This window comes from Bos indicus x Bos taurus, chromosome 2 (assembly GCF_003369695.1).
Source record: "Bos indicus x Bos taurus breed Angus x Brahman F1 hybrid chromosome 2, Bos_hybrid_MaternalHap_v2.0, whole genome shotgun sequence".
NCBI classification, from domain to species: Eukaryota; Metazoa; Chordata; class Mammalia; order Artiodactyla; family Bovidae; genus Bos; species Bos indicus x Bos taurus.
The window spans coordinates 94,709,738-94,731,167 of record NC_040077.1 but is presented as its reverse complement, the minus strand read 5'-3'; the positions used below and the strand labels follow the sequence as shown (position 1 = coordinate 94,731,167).

Sequence of the window (21,430 nt, the reverse complement as noted above, 5' to 3'; positions counted from 1 at the left end):
TTGAAAGTTGAAAACCCCGTTTCTATCTTCACACTAGATCATGTGGGTGGGGAGAGAATTCTAGACTGATAATTACTTTCTCTCAGTATTTCAAAGGCATTGTGCACACTTTTAAATCTTCTAATGTTGAGAATTGGAAGTTATTCTAATGTTAAACATTGTCCATACAATCTATGTTTCCCTTTTCAAGAAGATTGCAGGAAATTCTATTCATACCCATTTTCACAAAATCTCATGATGGATCTCAGGAGGGAACTTTGCTTATTGATTGTGCTGGGCACTTTCGAATCAAGAAAATGCATTCTACCCAATATTCTGTAATAACCTATATGGGAAAAAGAATCTGAAAAGAATGAATATCTGTATATGTATAACTGAATCACTTTGCTGCACACCCTGAAACTAATACAACATTGTTAATCAACAATACTCCAATATAAAATAATTTTTAAAAAAACCCTACGACTCCACATGAAACACATTTGGGCATGTGTCAGTGCAGGTAATAATAATATATATATTAAAATAGTAAAAAAGAAAACGCATGCACTTCAGTTCTGGGAAACTTCTATTGTTTCTCTGATAAGCCCCTTCCTTTCCATTTTTCTCTACAAATTGAGCTCTTCTACTAAAGCAGAGGAATGGCTGCCTGGCTCTAGGGTAGGGAGTAGATCAGGGATTTAGTACCTTCTCCAAGTAGACTTTCAACCAGTCTTTCTGTTTTCTGGTACTTTCAATTCCTGGGGCTTTATGGGTGAAGAAACACAAGTTGGCTTGGTTCTGCTTGGTTTTGTCCCAGTGGAACTTAGCAGAGCAAGAAAAACTCAAACCTAGGACAACTACTCTTCATCCATCTACTTTCTAGCTCCTACAATCTCATGGACACCTCTTCTTAGCTGTCTTCTCTTCTCTTAATCCTTGTGGGTTTATACCCTTTTTTAAATTCCTTAACTGTTGAGTATGTCACTATAAGGAACTAGAGATAAATATAAGCACAGAATCCACACTGTCTAAACAGAAGTTTCCTATTTTTTTAATTTAATATTGAAATGTAATTTCCCTGGTGGCTCAAATGATAAAAAACCTGCCTGCAATTCAGGAGACCTGGGTTCAATCCCTGGGTTGGGAAGATACCCTGGAGAGGGGAATGGCTACCCACTCCAGTATTCTTGCCTGGAGAATCCCATGGACAGATGAACCTGGTGGGCTATAGTCCATGGGGTCACAAAGAGTCAGACACGACTAAGTGACTAACACACACTCATATTGAGTACAGTTCCCTGTATACAGCAAGTCCTTGTTGATTATTTTATATATACAGTGGGTATATGTTAATCCCAAATTTCTTAAATAGAATATTGACTTTGACTTTTTATTGATGATTTACAGTCATCTTGATCACTGCTTATTAAGCTGTATTACAATAGCCTCAGATGATATTTAAGTGCATAAAAGGGTGCACCCACATACCAAATGACCACTCCCCAATCAACTTAGTTTGTTTCCTTTTAGTAAAGTTTCAATGTTAGTTTCTAAAATTGGTATTACAATCTTGTTACTATTTTGTAAAGTGTTGCTTTTGCTTCTCAAAAATCTACTCCCATGCACAAATATTGACTTCTATATACTTTGTCAAATTCTATTTGCATATTCAACTCTGAAACTTGTTGGGGCAAATGGTACCACACATTTCAGTAATTTGATAATCCAAATTAATACCCTGTAATTAAATATCAGACTCTTCCCATGATTCTAAAAACAACCATAGGAAACTGTAAATTCCATCAAACCAGTTATAGAGCACTTTGTGTCACACCAAAAAGCTATCTTGAGTCGGGTGACTGTTAGAAGTGCGCAGCAAACACTGTCATATTTACTTGACCTTTCTTTAAAAAGCTCTATTTTTTATATTTTCCTGCAAATAATCTTTTTTCCCAGAAAATATTTCCAAGTCTTTTCTTATACTTCAGTTTCACTCGCTTGCACTGAAAACTGAAAGCTGATGCTCTTTGGTATCTGTTTTAATTAAGGCAGAATATCATCTGAGGAGAAGGCAATGGCACCCCACTCCAGTACTCTTGCCTGGAAAATCCCATGGACGGAGGAGCCTGGTGGGCTGCAGTCCATGGGGTCGCTAAGAGTCAGACACGACTGAGTGACTTCACTTTCACTTTTCACTTTCATGCATTGGAGAAGGAAATGGCAACCCACTCCAGTGTTCTTGCCTGGAGAATCCCAGGGACGGGGACCCTGGTGGGCTGCCATCTATGGGGTCGCACAGAGTCAGACACAACTGAAGCGACTTAGCAGCAGCAGCAGCATCTGAAGGGAACTGTTTGGTTCACTGTATATGTGGATGTGGAGCACCATACTTCCAGGACTTTGAGACTTGCAGTAATATCTAATCCCTGATGTTTATCATCATAAGAAAGCTTTAATATCTAACTTGTGTAATTATATTAAACACTACACGCAATTTGGCAAGTCCTAATTTAGTGTTAATATTAGTAGTATTAGAAGACTTTCTGACTTCCTTATTGCTTAATTTACACTAAGTTTTTGAGAAAGCATTACCAGAAAAATACTATTTGGCAACTGTCCAGATTATGTAGCACTTTGTTAATGTCACCACAAAGTAAGATCTTTGGGTATTTCATATTAAATAAATCCCTGTTGAGAAGTATTCCCTCTTGGGTATCAGGATGACAGGAGCAGGTCAGGTCAGAGGGGCCTCTTCCAGGGGGAGGGCCTTGTTAATGAAGACACTGGATAGTCAGTTCCCAGGGTGCCTCCATCCAAGGTACTAGCCAGCTGAAACCCTCGCTGCCTAACAGTCACTGCCATCTCTGTGTACAAACAGGGAGAGAGTCACAAAGTACTAAAAGGCTCTGCCGCAGACAGTGGAAAGCTAAACTGAATCCCACATCTGCAGGCTTCAGTGTTTCTGCAATCAGGAAGGCCTGAGACAGTTCAAGAGCACTGGTCAGAGACTTTGAGATCACCACCTCTGAGGGGGTCACAGACCTGTAACTAGGCAAACAGCAGGCAGGAGAATCAAAAAGGGCTCACCTGATGCACGACACAAGACAAGTCTATATGTGTCTCCAGGGGCATCAGCATTTTCAGATTAAAAACTGTCGGGTACTTATATTCAACAAAAATGGAGAATCTAATAAGTGGAGATTATTGCATTGTCAAAAGGACTTAAAATAGGATGCATATACCTGAATGTGAATACTGCAAAATAAGGATACAAAAAAATATTTCAGAGAATTGGACAACTTGAGAACCCAACACCAGTTTAATTATTTATCTTTGCTAAACTCAAGGGGAAAAAATGTCCAGGTATCAAAACATTTACATGTCCTAATTTATACATTTATAAATATAGCTGTACTACATAAATTTTAGTGCTATATATATTTTTAGTAGTTCACGCAAGTTATACTATTCAGATTTAAAATAACTTTGTAGGGAACCAGTGTGGGATGAGTGTTTTTTTTAACCTCCCAGCCAAGAGCCTTGCCCACAGAAGCTCATTGCCTCTGACAATACTCAGCATTCATAGAAGAAGTGAGTTTGAGCTTGACCATGGTGCTGACTTGATAAGGAAACACACACACACACAGATTCTAGGAGGGCAACATGATTAAGATGACAAAGAAAAGAACCAAGGTGAGAATAGAATATAGAACCTACAAGGGCAGGGATTTTTATCTGCTAGGTTCACCATTGCATATCCAGCTTCTAGAATAATGTGAGATCAGAGTGAGTGAAATCAACAGCTGTTTAATGAATGAATAAAAATGGTCTTATCACTTAGGCTCATGAAGAAGCCAGTCTTAAAGGACCAAAGGATTCAGGTTTGTTGAAACAGTGGGTAAATAAACTCCCATTACCTATCTGAGGTTTTGTGCTTTTTTTAGTTGTTTTTTTTTTTTTTTTTTTTTTTTTTTTGAGACACTCTTTTGTGATTCAGTGAGTTTTAATATATTAAAATAGAATTGTGGGACTTCTCTGGCAGTCCAGTGGTTAGGATTCCACACTTCCACTGCAGGGGGCACAAGTTCTATCCGTGATCAGGAAACTAACATCCCGCATGCCAAGTGGGGCGGTCAAAAAAAAATAGAGGCTGCCACTGAACAACTTAGAATATGGGAAAGTAGAGAAAATGTGTTCCTCCTGGAGGGAGGTGAATCTCACCCCCCAAAAAAGAGGAAGGGACTATGCAGACATGCTCAGCTCCTTCCCATCAGTTAAAGTGTTCTTTCTTCCCTGGGCAAGAGTGAGCAAAGAAATAGGAAGAAGCCAGGGTGAGAAAATACAGTTAGGAAAGGACAATATCCCCACCCGATAAAAATGAAGAGTAACAAGGAAGGTGGTGACAGAACCGTTGTTACCTATCCACTCAGTCTTACATTGCTGGTAGTTCCTTTACTAAGAGGAGAAACCAAAGTATTAGCAAGCATTTAAAGTGAATGGTTCACCTATAAGGGATTTAATAGAAATATACTAAATTGAAAAAGAACTATTATACCATTATATTGATGCCTAACTCCTTTAGAACTGATACACTAAAAAATAACTTATGATAATAGGTTCATCAATAACGTTGACCAACAAATCAACAAAGTTGTTTTGTTGTATATTGTGTACAAAGCATCATGCTAGGAACTGCTGTTGCAGAAGCAAAGTTCTTTCATATGCACTTACTAATACCTGGCACCTATTCTATCCTGCCTACTTAATCTGTTGACCTCTCAGTTCCTATATTCACTTCACAAGGAAAGAAGCCTTTAATTCACCTTCATTCAACAAAAATAAAAGCATAAGACATTAACCTCTTCTTAGTTAAAAGTGGGAACTAGGTGGGGGCTTGGTCGTCATGAAATGGGAACACCTAGACATGTAGTAGCTCTGAAGTGTGACTCATCATTTTGTTTGAAACTAATTCCCAGAATATTTTAAATGTACACATTTATATTTCACTTTAAGGCCAAGTAAGCTATTAGTGATTCTGTTCCTCCCTCGTCATATGAATAATAGTGTGTGTGTGTGTGTGTGTGTGCATGCACGTGTGTACTTTTGTCTAAATAATTTGAGATATTTGGAAGAAAGTTTGCAAGGTGTAAAAACAGGCTTATTTAACTTGCCATTCTTATATACTAATTTTCTTTTCTGGTATTCGGTATGAAGATTTTCTTAACATGGAACACAATGTGAACTTTAAAGACACACTTTTAAAAATAGATATGCAATGATAGTAGGAGTATGAATTTATACAAAATTTTAGAAAGAAAAACTGTGAATATGTAGCAAAAGCCTTAAAAATGTACCAACTCTTTAACCCAGAAAATTCCATTCTTGAAAGTAATCCTTAAGCAATTATTAAAGAAGTACACAAAATATATTTAGAAGGGTTTTACTTAAAGTTATGGCAACCCACTCCAGTTTTCTTGCCTGGAGAATCCCCATGGATAGTGGAGCTGGTGGGCCAAAGTCCATGTGGTCACAAAGAGTCAGACACGAGTGAGTGACTAAGCACCAGTACTTAAAATTATTTGTACAGTGAAATATTAGAAGCAATTTTAAATGTCTATCATTGTGGGATTAAACAAATTATAGCAAATGAATTGGATACATTATACATCTTTTAAAAACAAAAGTTTAGCAGAAATTTTAATGCCTGTTAAAATATTTATAATATTGTTAGGCTAAAAACAATTTTATTTTCTCTGTTCTACTGTAAATTACCAAAACTTTGCAAGTAAATTTATGGGTATAAGTTCTGATTATTACCTAGGACTTGATTCTCAGAAGGAAAATGAACAGCTCAAAAGGGGTTATATAAATGATCTGGTTGTAGTTTTCATCGCCTAAGTTATTTCCAGTATTCTGCTGGTCTGAGGAGCTGGGTATTTCTTTATTCCTTTATCAATCCTAATGTCATTTTCCTAGAAGTTGAAAGAATGACCATTCTTCCATCAGGGATATATAAATAATTGTATTCCCTTCCTGGAACCTCCAAACAAGTTCTCAAGATCCATTTGTTTGATTTGAACTTTTTTTTCAGATTCCTGATAACTGTAACCAAGTTGTTTCTAGACATGTTCCTCAAATTTATATTCCCACCAATATTACTGTGACTATTATTGGATATTATGATTTTTTTAAGAAATATGATAATTTAACATTTTAAAAGATGCCATTTGTATTCTCATTTTAACTTGCATTTCTTATAAAAATTTTACCAGCCATTTGTATTTTTCTTTTCTGAAATATACATTTATGTCATTCATCCATGTATGCTTAAATGGTTTATCTTTCATCAATATGTAATTTAGATTAATTCAAAGCATGTACAAATTGGCACAGAACATTGCCATGTTTGTTAAAAATGTTCTAATCTGAAATATTTTATTAAAAATTTGCTTTATATTGTTTCATGAAATAAAATATGTATATATATTCTTAAAAATTTCTCCCACAGGATAGTGTATACCATATCAACTCGGGTTTGGGAGTGTGAGAGGCATACGTGTAAGCTAAGTCACTTCAGTCGTGTCCAACTCGTTGCAACCCTATGGACTGTGGCACACCAGGCTACTCTGTCCATGGGATTCTCCAGGGAGGAATACTGGAGTGGATTGCTGTGCCCTTCTCCACGGGATCTTCCTGACCCAGGGATCAAACCCTCATCGCTTATGTCTCCTGGCATTGGCAGGTGGGTTCTTTACCACTAGTGGCACCTGGGAAGCCCATTATATAGATACACACAAATAAAAACCAGACTGTTACCACTTATTCATTAAATATGAAGCAAGTAAGGTTGACTATATAAGCTGTTTGGAGAAAATGGGTCATAAATAAGAAAAAAGAAATGAACATGAAACAAACTGCAATGAACACTTCTTTTGTCAGCACTAAAATACTCTTTGTTTTAAATTTCATTTACAATTGATACAAGATTTGACATGTCTAATCCATGATAGGACCTCCATTTGGGACCTCAAATGACCTCTGGAGGCCAATTAGCTATTCCATTTCCTTAAAAAAAAAAAAAACTTTCTTAGTGAGAAGTTTGGATCAGGTTACAGAGGCCTGCAAAGGTGGCTCATTTGCTGAGTCTGTAAAGGTCTCTTGCAATCTTCCCTTCTCCAGACTCATGATTCAGCATCTGCAGTGCTCACGGCACTGGCACAGCTGACAGAAGCTTTGGTTTGTACAAATGCCAGGCAGCACTGTTCCCGAGCTTGATTTAGCATTTCTGTTCACTTTCCCCAACATTAACTTTTAGGGAGATTCGACAACCCCCACCAAGATGCAGCCTAAGGCGAGAAGCGACAGACTAATGAGAGTAATACATGGAAGTTCTTAATCTGAGGCATAAAATTCAAAGGTTTGGAACATACATCAAATTACAAATGTGCCCACTGTTAGGTGGGCAGTTATAAATCCTAAGAAATGCCATGACCCTTGGGCAGTATTTAGTTCAGGCTACCTAGAAATATCTGTGGAGAGGATATAAGATGGCCCAGCCCAGTTCCTCACACTGTACAACCCAGCAAGCCCACACTTTTGTGCCAGAGCTCATTAGCAATCAAGAAACAAAATCCAGTAATGTTTCCCCACCTTGTTTTGTTTCTCTGCTTGCATCCCATGCCTGAGGCATCCGTGGACACACCTTATGCTCAGAGGTGCTCCATAACCTTCCTACAACTCAGAGTCTCTGGATGCAGCCATTCCAGGAATTTTCACCCTGACTGGGGGAGATCAACTGTGTTCCTTACATACAAGTAATCTCTCTCTTGTTTAATCTAAATCCACGTTTCCTTATCGATTCTCTATGAAAAGAACAGTTAATCTCCAATGAAGGAAATCAAGCACCCAATTGCATTGATATTACAATGCTTGGTGGCCATGAGAAGGTTTATTTGTCCTCTTTCTGCCTCCATTTCTTCCTCTGCACAACAGGAATAATAAAACCCATGTCACAGAACTATTGTGAAGATTGACAGGGAGAATGTTCCCTACATCTTCCTTTTCCCATCTGTCCTCTGTCCTTGGGCACCAAAGTCCCTTGGACTAAACAGTCACTCTAACAGCCCCTCCAGTCTGATCACTCAGTTTCTCTGACCATGAGCCTGGTGCTGCCCTGGAACTGGAGAAGTCTTGATACCATCCACTTACATAACCAAAACAATGAACATTTCTTTATTGACTGGAGCATTTAATGTTATCTCAAACATTTGTAAATTTTAATAAATTTCTCCTAAATGTATATTAAATTTAAAAATAATAGCTTTTATAAGAGGCCACGGTATTTTAGTGAGACAGATAGCAAAACAATGCAGTGTGCAATGAACAGCGTTCTATGAATAAGAATATTTATACTATAGGATGTCCATATGCTGCTGACCATACCTTAGAGTACTGTGGTTTCCCATTTTCATAGTGAATCTCCACATAATCAGAAGACAGCAAACCACTACAAAGGAAAGAAAATACAGTGATTTCCATATCTAACATACTTGGCGGTTGTAAAAATAACCAGCTCAATAAATGGATGGGAGAGTTATGTAAACCACAAAGCTCTCCTGTCCACAGTAAGGGCAGAACACATGTCATCAACAGTGCCAAATGTTATCCAGCAACAAATCACTCCTCCATCTGTTAAAAAGGGTAAAATATGGATAATTTAAAGATGAACTCTTTTTATACACACGTTCATCATTTGATTGATATGTTACTATGGAACAAACAAAGAGGCAGGTAACAGGAGAAGATGAGCGCTATAAAAAATCACAGTTACACTAATTGGAAACTCAAAACAATCACTGAGGAAGAGTACAGAGAAAAGACCAGACAGAAAATATTTTAGGCTTTTCAAGTCACAGGGTCTGTATAACCACTCTTCAACTCTGCTATTTTATCCTGTAAGCTGCTACAGGCTGTACAGTTGTGTTCTAATAACACCTCATTTATGTGAAATCTGAATTTCACATAATTTTCACCCATCAGGAAATATTTTTCTTCTTGAATTTTTTGCAACCATTTGGAAGTTTAGAAATGCCAGATATGGCCTGTGGTCCACAGTTTGCTAACTCCTGGAATAAAATAAGAGTTAAGAACGTAGATTTTGAAGTCAGAGCAAGGTTTAAAACCTAGCCCAGCTCCTTATTAGTAGTGTGACCATGGGCAAGGTACCCAACTCAGCCTTTACATGAGTCACACGAAGACAATAGAGTGTGAATCGCATAGACACTAACAGGATTAAATGAAACCACCCATATGAGAACTCAGGGCTGAGTACGTGCCCAGTAATGGGCACTGCAGCTGTCACTATTTTTAACTCAGCTTCCTCCAACACATTTCCCTTTATACAAGGTAGGAAATACAAAATAGGTGCCTCCAAATGAGCACAGAACTGCTAGGGCATCTGGGTTCCTGTTTCAGCTGCACCACTAGAAATAATGGTAACAAGACATCACTCACGTTGACCGAGTACTTACTACATCCCAGCCACTGTTCTAGGGACTATCAAGGGAGAACTCACTTAGTCCTAATGGTAACTGAAGGACAACAGTAGATTCAACCATGAGCCAAGGGCGTGCCCTATATTTAGGTCTCCATTTCTTCTGTAAGAAAAAAGGCTGGAGCAGACGATGTCTAAAGAAGGCCTGCTCTGACATTCTGTCTTCCATAACTCTGCCTACCAGTAGGTTTTCTTGTTGGGAAATCTCGACACTGCTTCTTTAACAAAAGGACGGGAGGACTCAAGGATTTTGCATCATTTTGAGAGCTGCACCTGATGTGGTTCTACTATGACCCAGTGTGGAGGGTCTGGAGGAGGCTTGGAGCCAATCAACAGAGTAACTGGGAGTCACATGAGCGTCTGGTCCAGCCTGGTTTCTGGTGTGAGCTGAAGGACAACAACACAGAAATAAGGCAGATGCTTGTATCTTGGACAGGTTTTTCTATTGAAATTACTAATCAAATGTGTGTCTATTGAAAATTCTACATTTGAAACTAACAACTTACGGTACCATCTACTCATTCCCTTCTCAAAATCTCAGTAATAGCAGAAGTAATGACAAGGGCTTCCCTTGTAGCTCAGCTGGTAAAGAATCCGCCTACAATGCAGGAGACCCTTGTTCGATTGATGGGTTGGGAAGATCCGCTGGAGAAGGAATAGCCTACCCACTCCAGTATTCTTGGGCTTCCCTTGTGGGGCTCAGCTGGTAGCAAATCCACCTGCTATGTGGGAAACCTGGGTTCAATCCCTGGGTTGGGAAGAAAGGCTACCCACTCCAGTATTCTGGCTTGGAGAATTAGGTCGCAAAGAGTCAGACACGGCTGAGCGACTTTCACTTTCACTTTCTTCAATGACAGTTCTCAGCTCTCTATACTTGGGAGAACCCGACACAGTGCAGAAACTTCTTTCAGTTCTAGTTAATGAAGTCAGCACCGTGAATGTGCATAAGCAGGGTTGTTGATGACAACATTTCTCCCAGGAATATTTCCACAACACCACGAGGCAGAGAGGCTGCACTAACTGCATTTTAATTACCTCTCTCTATAGGTAATTCATTATTTTCAAAATCCTCAACCACACCATCCCTGGAGCATGTCTAACAGTTGAAAACAAGCCTATTTTAGACCCCCTACTTTTGCTTGTAATTACAAAAGCAGATAATAACATTCTAACCACTAACCACTAGATATGATAAAGGTCACTTTACCATATTTCTCTCTTTTCAAGGTCTTTTGCCCACCACAGACATACCTATTTCTACTATCTCCCACATGTGAGAATCTTAAAGAAGAGAAATAGCCACTTTTCTAGGAGCCTATGACAAATAGAGACAGACCTAAGACCATATGCTCCCTGTGACAGAGGCACTCCTCTCTCCCGCCTCCTATAAATAGCACCACATCCTCACTTGCACCACCCTTTCCTCCTGTCTGACCAGAGCCATCTCTGCCTTAAAACGGTTTCTTTCACTTATCACAGTGTCCCCAGCACCTGGCATGATGCCTGGTGCATAGCAGGTGCCTAATCAACATTTGCTGAGTGAGCGAACACCTACGAACATCCACTCCATGCCAGGCCCACACCGTGTGCTGGAAAGGTGGGATGAAGCATGCTACTCTCCCAGACCGAAACTAAGCAAATCAGCACAAACGTATGAGATTCGCCATCTCATCCTAAAATGGCATTTGTAATCTTCCTGAAGGTGAATTAATGTCAACTGAAATGTAATCTCATTATAAAAGTCTTAATGTGATTTCAAAACAAGACTTTTCAGTGAGGGACAAGTAACACTGGAGAAAAAGAACTGAACAGCTAGTGGTGTGGTGCCCTGTCTCCAGCCACACCCTGCAAAGAAAAAGCAGGTCATCTGTATCTCTGTACGCCTGAAGATAAGCTGTCTGGCAATCTCTGCCTGCAGATGCTCTCCAAGGCCTTCCCTCCACCTCTGCGCTCTGCAGTTTCCCTAGCAGAATTTCCTGTCGGGAACAGACTGTTCTAACAGTCCAATACTGATCTACTTAACAATTACGGTTCCAAGTATAAACTGTCATTTTACTTTGATGATCAGCCAACTGGGCGTTTGGTTCTGAGTTATCTGATAATGTGAGGGAACTGATGAAAAGGAATTTCTGAACATTTTAAATTCTGAAATATACATCCTTTTTCTAGGCATTTAAGTTACAGAAAAGCTATAGACCCCAGCTACTATAGTGCTTCTCATGCAGGTTATCTGGTGAAAGAGAGGTGGCCTTTGGAAGTAAAGAGATAAATGTAGGATGGAAGTTCAAAGCAAGATGGAAGAGAGTGGAAGAGCTGGAATAAGGAAATTCTCTTTTGGTATTGTTATGGAATCCTCTCACCCAGCACCTTCATGGTGAATCTGCACAAAGGTAGTGAAGAGAACCTGAACTCTAAAGTCAGACAATATGATTTTATTCAACATATGAAGAACAGATGTAAGCACCTTGAAGATGCTGAACTCCAAGAGCAAGAGAATGGCAAGACTATTTAAACACGGCAACGAACCAAGAGTCATAGCAATGACGGAGGAGACTGTGGCAGAAATAATGCTGAGTATCCACCCAATCGCATTTTGTCTTCCTTCCCGGCATGGTAAGACTACATTTCATAGCTTTCCCAGCATTTAGGATGGGATCAAGAGATTGAATTTAGGCTCAAGAGATATGGGTGGAAGTGATGTCCACACTTCCAGTTTGAACATTAAAATCCAGGCATGACTATCAGAGCTCTCTCTTCCCTGGAATTCTGAAGTCGTATGTCCCAGATGGCATAGCTACAAGGTGGATGCCGTCTAGGTTCCTACATCGTGATTTGGAGAACAGCTTCTTAGGAAAGTCACTCATTTTATATTAGACCATACCATGGGTAAAAGACAAAATATTACACTGTTAATTCTCAGATTTCATCTTTATTATTGAAACATGCTCGAAATGATCCTAATTCAAGTATGTATCACAAGAAAAAGTTTTATAAATTTATGTTGAAAGAATTTCAGAATCATCAACAAATATACAGAGAGAACTGCTATTAAGATCTAGACATTGAAAATTCATACAAAGAGAAGTTTGGCCTATATAAATATCTGTTGGCGTCCTTGAGTTTGAGATGGTGTGTCTAATGAAAAAAGATATATGAACAGTCAGGTGGTCAAAACTCCAAAAGTCTATACCTTACATTCCTCCAGGGAGGTTCATTATGGAAAAGCCAAGGGAGGATCTGAGTAACTGGAAGTTACTTACCAAGAATCCCTAAAGCCTGGAAAAGTCATTAAGGAAGAAGAGTGAATGACTTCTTTGGGAAATAACTTGAATCATTTAAAGAAAGAAAGAACTATATGCTTTCTTTTGGACCATCCTGGTCATGATAGGCTATGAGTGGGTTCATCAAGCAAACTAATTTGTTTAGAAAGAGATGACATAGAGAACAAGACCCTTGCACTCTAAGGAAGACTACTAGGAAAGACAAACATCGGACCACAAGAAAGTCATTTGTTCTAAGTCAGTTAAAGATCATTTACTTCCTTGAAAAAGTAGTCAAACTACCGATCTCTAAAGTCTCTTCCAGTTTTGAAATCTGCATTCACTGCAATTAATGAAATGAACCCTCAGTCTACACCTCTGATTAGGAAATTGAGAATAATCTCTTTTGGAGGGACCTGAGGCCCATACAGCATTCCTTCACCAGCAGAGCTAGGGGAAAAGTCTAGAAGAACAGTAGCAAGCACCAAGGCTGAAGCACTGGCTGGCCATATGATTTATCATCCAAATCAGGATACAGAAAGAGGCATATTAATAATTATTCCAGGACAACAGACATAAACCAGGAAGGACTGTCCTGGAAAAATGGGGACATACGGTTACTCTGCCTAAGGGCCAAATTTCAGGTACACACATTAAGTTCTACAGAGAAGGTTAGGCTAGTCTACAAGGTGAAAAATACCCCAAAGCTGAGATGTTACTAAGCCAGTAGACTGTGAACATGTCTCCTTCTCCAGCTACTTCTGGGTTTTACATGGCCACTGTTTTTGGACAGACTTAGGATCTCTCTCTCTCTCAGCACTTGACGTCAGGAAGTACGTCAGAGGAGAATGAGCAGTTTGAGATGCAGAAACCAGAAATCTGTGAATCTACATTCACCACGATACACTGGACCTGTCAGGTCCTGACCAGCCATTCTCCTTGCCACTCAACGTCTTTGCTCTTAAAGAAACAGTATCACTAATATCCTAATTCCATTCGAGGTGGTAAAATATGTAAATTACTTCCATATGTTTTCACACTAGGACTGGAACAGAGGTCAATATTTGCGTGAACAGTGAAAGACTATGTCTAGAAAAGAAAGGAGTGTCACCGATGCCAATTTTCATAATGGAAATTCACTCATCTGATTATCTTCTGCTTGACAACTTTTAACTCCTCAGTATTAGGATCCCTGAGCATCCTACATGGCTCCTAACAGACTCACCCTGGAGGTCTGCCCTTCAGCCCACCAGGCGTTACACTTGAAGTAGGCTGGGACCTGGGACCCTTTTCCAGGGTGCTTGCAATTTGCACCTGGACAACAAAATACAAGAAACCATAAGAGACTAAAAATAACTACACGCCTGCTGCAGTGGGAGCAATTATGAGCAATAACATACAAAAAGGCCACGAACCAACTACCATGACGGAGGTGCCGGGAGCAAAAGCAAGGTACTGCATGTGATCCCTGCACGCAGCATCAGCAACGGGGTAGGCAGACCTCCTAAGCTACCCCTCCAGCCCCACCCACTCACTGGTGCACCCTCCCCTCACCCTATTTGAGGAACCAGCCTGCCCTCCGTGGAGAGCAAGCAAGAGTACCTGTTACTTGTTTTCGCTCTCTCATGCTACAGCACAAGTTTCAATAAAGCCTTGCCTGGAATTCTCATCTGCCCTCTTATCAATTTCTACTGATGAAAAAGTCCAAGGACCCAGGTTGGTAACATATTCGTTTATTTGATAACAATAAATGCTGAGCACTATGGAGAGTCTCAGCTTCATGGGGCATCAAGGAGAACAGTTTTGGACAACAAAGCACCATGCCTGCTCCCTCTTTCCATCAGTTTTACTTTTTTCCTTTTATACACCTAACTTTTAATTCATTAAATTATCACTCTGAATTGTAATGAGGAGAGATATAGACTTTAAACTTAGTACATTCATACAAGTGGAAGCTTGTAAATTTACTATTATCCTCATGGTGCTTTCCTTTTTGAAAACAACAAAGATTGTAAGAAGATTCTTCAACCACCACTTTTCTCAAGTTTTAAGAAAAAGTTAGACTCAACCCAACTGAAATAATTTTTAATACCAAAAGTTATTTCAGCTAGAAACTATATACTCCTTTGAGTGTAAACAATACAGTGAGAATTTTAAAGCTGTGTTCAAAGATTGTAGACATGGAGAGGTTTGGATCTGAGAGTATAGAAATGATATGTTAAGTGGGTGAAAGTAATTGCAGGTTGAATTGAGGCTTGGTGTTAAGTCAGTGACGGCATGCTAGGCCAGGGCTGGAGAATGTGGGCGTACTTCACAGGATTGGAGTTGGGGGCGGAGACTACTCCTAGTACAAGCAAGCTGTAGAGATGTGAGCTTCTCTGAGGGTCACCACAGGAATTCAATGAGTTCCTGAACCACAGGAGAGGCTGCAGTACTGTAATGTGTAGGCACTCATAAGCGATGGCCCGTGCACCATAATACAGTTAAGAACACCATATAAAATACTAGGTTGTCCAAAAAGTTCGTTTGAGTTCTTCTGTAACTAACTTTTTGGTCAACACAATAAGAGTAAGAAACTTAAAACCTTTTAAGTTAATAGTTAAGGCAGTAGAGAGAAGAGGAATTAGCAGAGAAGTAAGGGATAAACTCGCTGCTGCTGCTGCTAAGTCGATTCTGTGCAACCCCATGGACAGCAGCCCACCAGGCTCCCCCATCCCTGGGATTCTCCAGGCAAGAACACTGGAGTGGGTTGCCATTTCCTTCTCCAATGCATGAAAGTGAAAAGTGAAAGTGAAGTCGCTCAGTCATGTCTGACTCTTAGCGACCCCATGGACTGCAGCCTACCAGGCTCCTCCGTCCATGGGATTTTCCAGGCAAGAGGACTGGAGTGGGTTGCCATTGCCTTCTCCGAGGGATAAACCTGAGATGATGTAAAAGCTGAGAACCTCCATGCAAGTTGGCCTGATCAGCAGATAAAAGGAGTCAATTAAGAGTTCTCCTCTGAGGAGCCATAAAAAGGAATGCATTTGAGTCAGTTCTAATGAGGTGGATGAACCTAAGCCTATTACACAGAGTGAAGTAAGTCAGAAAGAGAAAAACAAATATCACATACTAAAGCACATATATGGAATCTAGAAAGACAGTACTAATGAACCTATGTGCAGGGCAGCAATGGAGATGCAGACATAGAGAACAGACTTGTGTAAACAGTGAGGGAAGCAGAGGCTTAGACAAATGGAGAGAGTAGCATGGAAATGTAAACACTAACATACGTAAAATAGATAACCAGTGGGGATTTACTGTATGACTCAAGGAGCTCCAACCTGTGCTCTGACAACCTGAGGAGTGGGATGGGGTGGGAGATGACAGGGAGGTTCAAGACGGAGGGGATATACATATATATATATATGTCTGGTTCATGTGGATATATGGCAGAAATCAACACAATATTGTAAAGCAATTATCCTTCAATTAAAAACAAATAAATTTTTTTAAAAAGAGTTCTCAGAGGATAGCATCATTCAACAGAGACATTTTACATTACCCAAGAATGAAAGTGAAAGTGAAAGTCGCTCAGTCACGTATGTCTCTTTGAGACCCCAAGGACTATACAGTCCATGGAATTCTCCAGGCCAAAATACTGGAGTGGGTAGCTGTTCCCTTCTCCACAGGATCTTCCCAACCCAGGGAACACACTGCAGGCGGATTCTTTACCAGCTAAGCCACAAGGAAAGACCACATATAAGAATGAAAGATGCTTAATTCCTCCTCCCTAACTTTTAAGCCACATGATTTGAGGGAGTTAACACATTCTTAGTGTGGCTGCCACTATCTCTGTAAGTACATCAGTAATTCTGAGATTCCTCTATGATAGAACTGCAGTTACTTTCACACAAGTGGTTTGACCCCAATATGTCATGAAACAAGAACAATTTTAAACATAGGGAAAAGTGAATCCAAATAAAGATAGCATATCTTTGAACACAGTTATACATAACTGAAATGCTTTGGCGTACCATTTTCAAAATTGATAATGAATATTATAGTTTGCTGAATATTGCTAATTCACGTTCTTTTCTGACCTGCCCAATATTTCTTTAGAAAACTATCAAACCAGGCTTCACGTGCAGTGAAACTTTACAGAAATAGACATAGATCCATTATCAGTCTTGCCTTCTTGGAACTTTGTCTAGAAGAAAAAACTACCTTCCAACTAAAGTTTTTGTCATCTCCCAAGACAAGATCTCCCTACTTCTTTTATTTTTCAGTCTATAGGGATAAACTTTCCATTCATTTATACAGTGTCCATTCTTCCCAGGTATGGGTGAAATAGTCAAAAAGATAAAAACGAAACAATGGAAAGACTACCAGAAATAGTAAGAGCTAACTAAGATAACCAGTTATAAGATATACATGCAAAAACAAAATACAATTCTATGTGCACAAGCAAAAGTAACCTAGAAATAATCCAGGGGAAAAGTTTCTACTAACAACGATAACAGTGGCAACAAATGTTATACATGTATTATGGATGTGGATATTTACACACATATGTATAGATGAACATATACTCTATACCTTTGACGTAATTCCAAACAAAATCTCAGAAAGTTTGTTTAACTTGACAAAAGTATTTTAAAGTTTATTTTAAAGAATAAATGTTTATGACAACCCGTTCGGTTTCAAAAGAGGGATAACAATAGGACCTTACATTACTACAACAGTAAAGGAAATACCGAGCACTGGCCTGATTAGATGGACACTCCAAAGGACAAACAGAAAGTACAGTTCATATAAAAGATGTAATACATGAAAATAATGACATTTTAAATTGGTAAAGAAGAAAATCAATAAAGAATAAATAGGCTTGGAACAACTGACTAAACTTTTGGGGAAAATTAGATCCCTACAGTAGATCTTACACCAAATAACAATATATACATTAAAGGTATGTATGTTTTAAAATAAATTTACTATAAAAAATATAACTGAATGGTAGGAAGAAGAGACTGCTTAGTGCATGATCTTAAACTCAGAAATAACTTTAGTAACAGATAAGACTATACATTTTTTTAAAATTTCCACAAGTTAAATTTTAAAATATCATAAACAATGTCAAGGCAAACTGAGAAAAAATAAGCACATGAAAAACAAAGAGTTGCTATTTTTTAAGGAGCCAAAACAAAAACAAACAACCCAACAAAAAGAAGGCAAATGACATGGGCAGATGATACACAAAATTTTATGTACAAAGTGCAGTCCACAGAAAAAAGAAAGCAAATGCTAATGGTGATGAATTATATACAAATCTACCATTGTATTAGTAATAAAACACCTGTAAATCAAAACTGCTGTAAGAGACCATTTTCTCCCATCAGTTTAGAAAATAAAAAATGAGTAATAGGAGCTAGATTTGGAGCTAAATTGGCACTTCAGTACTGTTGGGAACATGAACTAGTATGCTTTTCTAGGAGGCAATTTGAACTTGCCAGGTGACTCTCCTGCAAATGTAGGAGACATTGGGTTCGATCCCTGGGTCAGGAAGATCCTCTGGAGAAGTAAACAGCAACCCACTCCACTATTCTTCCCTGGAAAATCCCATGGACAGAGAAGCCTGGCGGGCTGCAGTCCAGGAGGCCACCAAGTGTTGGACACACCACTGAGCACGCAGGGGCAACTTACAATAGCCATTAAAAGTCCTGAAAGCACTTTCGCCTTAAATCCATAAGTTCTATAACCTTTTAGGTGCTAATCATAAAGGTTTCCTGAGGAAGTAACTAAACAAAAACAAACACACAGATACCCATGGAGCTCTTCTCTGCAGATGATGTAAATGCGAATAGGTTTAAATGTGTTTTTACAGGGGTCTTTGTTGGTGGTCCAGTGGTTAAGAATCTGCCTTCCAATGCAGGGGACTCGGGTTCGATTCCTTGGTCAGGGAACTAAGTTCCCACATGTGGCAGGGCAACTAAGCCCACGTGCTCTAGAGCCTGAGCTCCACAACTAGAGAAGCCCCCGAGTGTGGCTAAAACTAGGAAAAAGCTGCGTGCCACAGTCAATACCCAGAGCAACCAAACATAAGAAAAAAAATTTTTAATAAAAACTAAATTTTAAAAAATATGTTTTTACAGATGCTTGAAAACATGGGAAAGATGCTCATAATACCACATCAAAAAAAAAAAAAGCAAATAAGAAAATATTATGATATGTTCAGTAACTTTTTAAAAGTATGTCTGTATGTGTATATTCACATACACAAAAAAATCTGCAAAGATACACAAATATAATTGTAGGCTTCCTTCCTGTAGAATTTTCAAAGGTTTTTCTTTCTTTCCTTACCCATAATTCCTAAAGTTTTACAATGAATATACATTTTCTTTGAGAAACCACAAGTTATATTTTCTTAAAGGAAGGGAAACACAGCTCTTCAGGAAGAGGATTGATTAACTAATTAATTAGTGACCAAATTCAAGCACAGGTAAAGAAAAGAGTTACAGGCGATGACAACTACCACCAACCACGCTGGGGGCAGCGGCTAGCCTGGCTACTTCTGTCCCCTCAACTCAGTGTGATCAATAATCCCTGAACACAAGGAGGTTGGGGTGGGGACAGTAAAAGAAACAAACTGCAATCCCTACCCTCAAGGTGACTATAATCTCACAGCTAAAATAAGACCAGACAGCAGATACCCTAATATCATAAACAGTAAACCATCAAGCTTCCCCAAAAGGGCAAACTAATTTCAACTAAGATGATTGGGTGGGCTTCCCTTGTGGCTCAGCTGATAGAGAATTCGCCTGCAATGTGGGAGACCTGGGTTCCATCCCTGGGTTGGGAAGATTCCCTGGAGAAGGGAAAGGCTACCCACTCCAGTATTCTGGCCTGGAGAATTTTATGGACTATATAGTCCATGGGGTCACAGAGTTGGACACAGGTCCGTCTAGTCAAGGCTATGGTTTTTCCTGTGGTCATGTATGGATGTGAGAGTTGGACTGTGAAGAAGGCTGAGCGCTGAAGAATTGATGCTTTTGAACTGTGGTGTTGGAGAAGACTCTTGAGAGTCCCTTGGACTGCAAGGAGATCCAACCAGTCCATTCTGAAGATCAGCCCTGGGATTTCTTTGGAAGGAATGATGCTAAGGTTGAAACTCCAGTACTTTGGCCACCTCATGTGAAGAGTTGACTCATTGGAAAAGACCCTGATGCTGGGAGGGATTGGGGGCAGGAGGAGAAGGGGACGACAGAGGATGAGATGGCTGGATGGCATCACTTACTCGATGGACGTGAGTCTCAGTGAACTCCATGAGTTAGTGATGGACAGGGAGGCCTGGCGTGCTGCGATTCATGGGGTCGCAAGGAGTCGGACACGACTGAGCGACTGATCTGATCTGATCTGAGTGACTTTCACTTTCAAGATGATTGGGAGCTTTGCAATGAGAAAATAGGGCCAGGGCTTCCCTGGTGGTCCAGTGGTTAAGAATCTGCCTGCAAATGCAGGGGACACAGGTTCAACCCCTGGTCCGGGCTTCCTGGGAGCAACTAAGCCCACGCATCTAGAGACCATGCTCTGCAAAAAGAGATGCCACCGCAATGAGAGACGACTAGAGAGCAGCCTCCACCTGCCATAACTACAGAAAACGCATGTGCAGCAATGAAGACCCAGGGCAGCCAAAAAGAAATAAATCTGAAAAAAAAAAAAAAAGAAAAGAAAACAAGGCCAGGGTAGATTCAGGACAAAATACAGATAGGGAAGTAGGCAGGAAAGAGCAGGTAACATAGACAGGGATCAAAGTGTGCAGCCAGAGAGGATATTCTGGGAGTGGCTAGAAGTCCAGTGGCTAGGGCATCAGGCATGGGGTGATGGTGTTTAAAAGCAGGATCGGGACCAGACAGAACACAGGTTTAAGCAGAGAAGTTCGAACCTCCTAAGGAAAGGGAACTCTAGGACCAAGTACTCAGACTAGGAAGAGCTGAGCATAAGCACTGCATTCTACGTCTTCAGAAGCTGCAGAGTCTTTAAAGCCTGGGAAGGACTGAACACAGATAAGGTTCTTTTACTGGGTCAATTAGAGCCATCTGCAAAGTAATTAATGTGAGCAGCAGGAGAGAACGGCATGAGATCAACAAAGACATTAAGAAAAGGCCTTTCCACATATGAAAACCTGTAGCTTTAACTTTCTTTCAATCATTCAATTAATGGCTGAAGACTGAATGAGAAGCAAAAAGGAAAAAAGAAAGCAGATGAAGTTAGATAAAGAAATGATTACCAAAATTTAAAGATTAATTCATTTTTACTTAAATTTTCCATATCCTTTTTATTTGTATTAATGCAGTTTTTTATTTTTATACAGTTTTTAAAGGTTATTTTCCATTACAGTTATCACAGAATATTGGCTATATTCTCCTGTGTTGTACTATACATCCTTGAGCCTACCTTACGCCTAATAGTTTTTACCTCCTACTCCTCTACCCCTGTCTTGACCCACCCTCCCCTCCCAGCCAGTACCCACTAGTTTGTTCTCTGTATCTGTGAGTCTGCTTCTTTTTTGTTACATTAACTAGATTGTTTAGATTCCACATATAAGTGATACCATGTGGTATCTGTCTTTCTCTGACTTCATTAACATAAAGCCCTC

At 39.6% G+C, this 21,430-nt stretch overlaps 1 protein-coding gene across 7 annotated transcripts in view; it reads right to left on the bottom strand.

The window, feature by feature from the left end:
- Positions 1–21,430, bottom strand: part of ADAM23 (ADAM metallopeptidase domain 23) — a 214,841-nt gene that overhangs the window by 101,761 nt on the left and 91,650 nt on the right. For all 7 annotated transcript variants that reach the window (XM_027565407.1, XM_027565389.1, XM_027565436.1 and 4 more), the window contains exon 4: positions 8,425–8,488. In XM_027565407.1, coding sequence (XP_027421208.1) covers positions 8,425–8,488 — 64 coding nt within the window. The remainder of the gene's footprint in view (positions 1–8,424; positions 8,489–21,430) is intronic.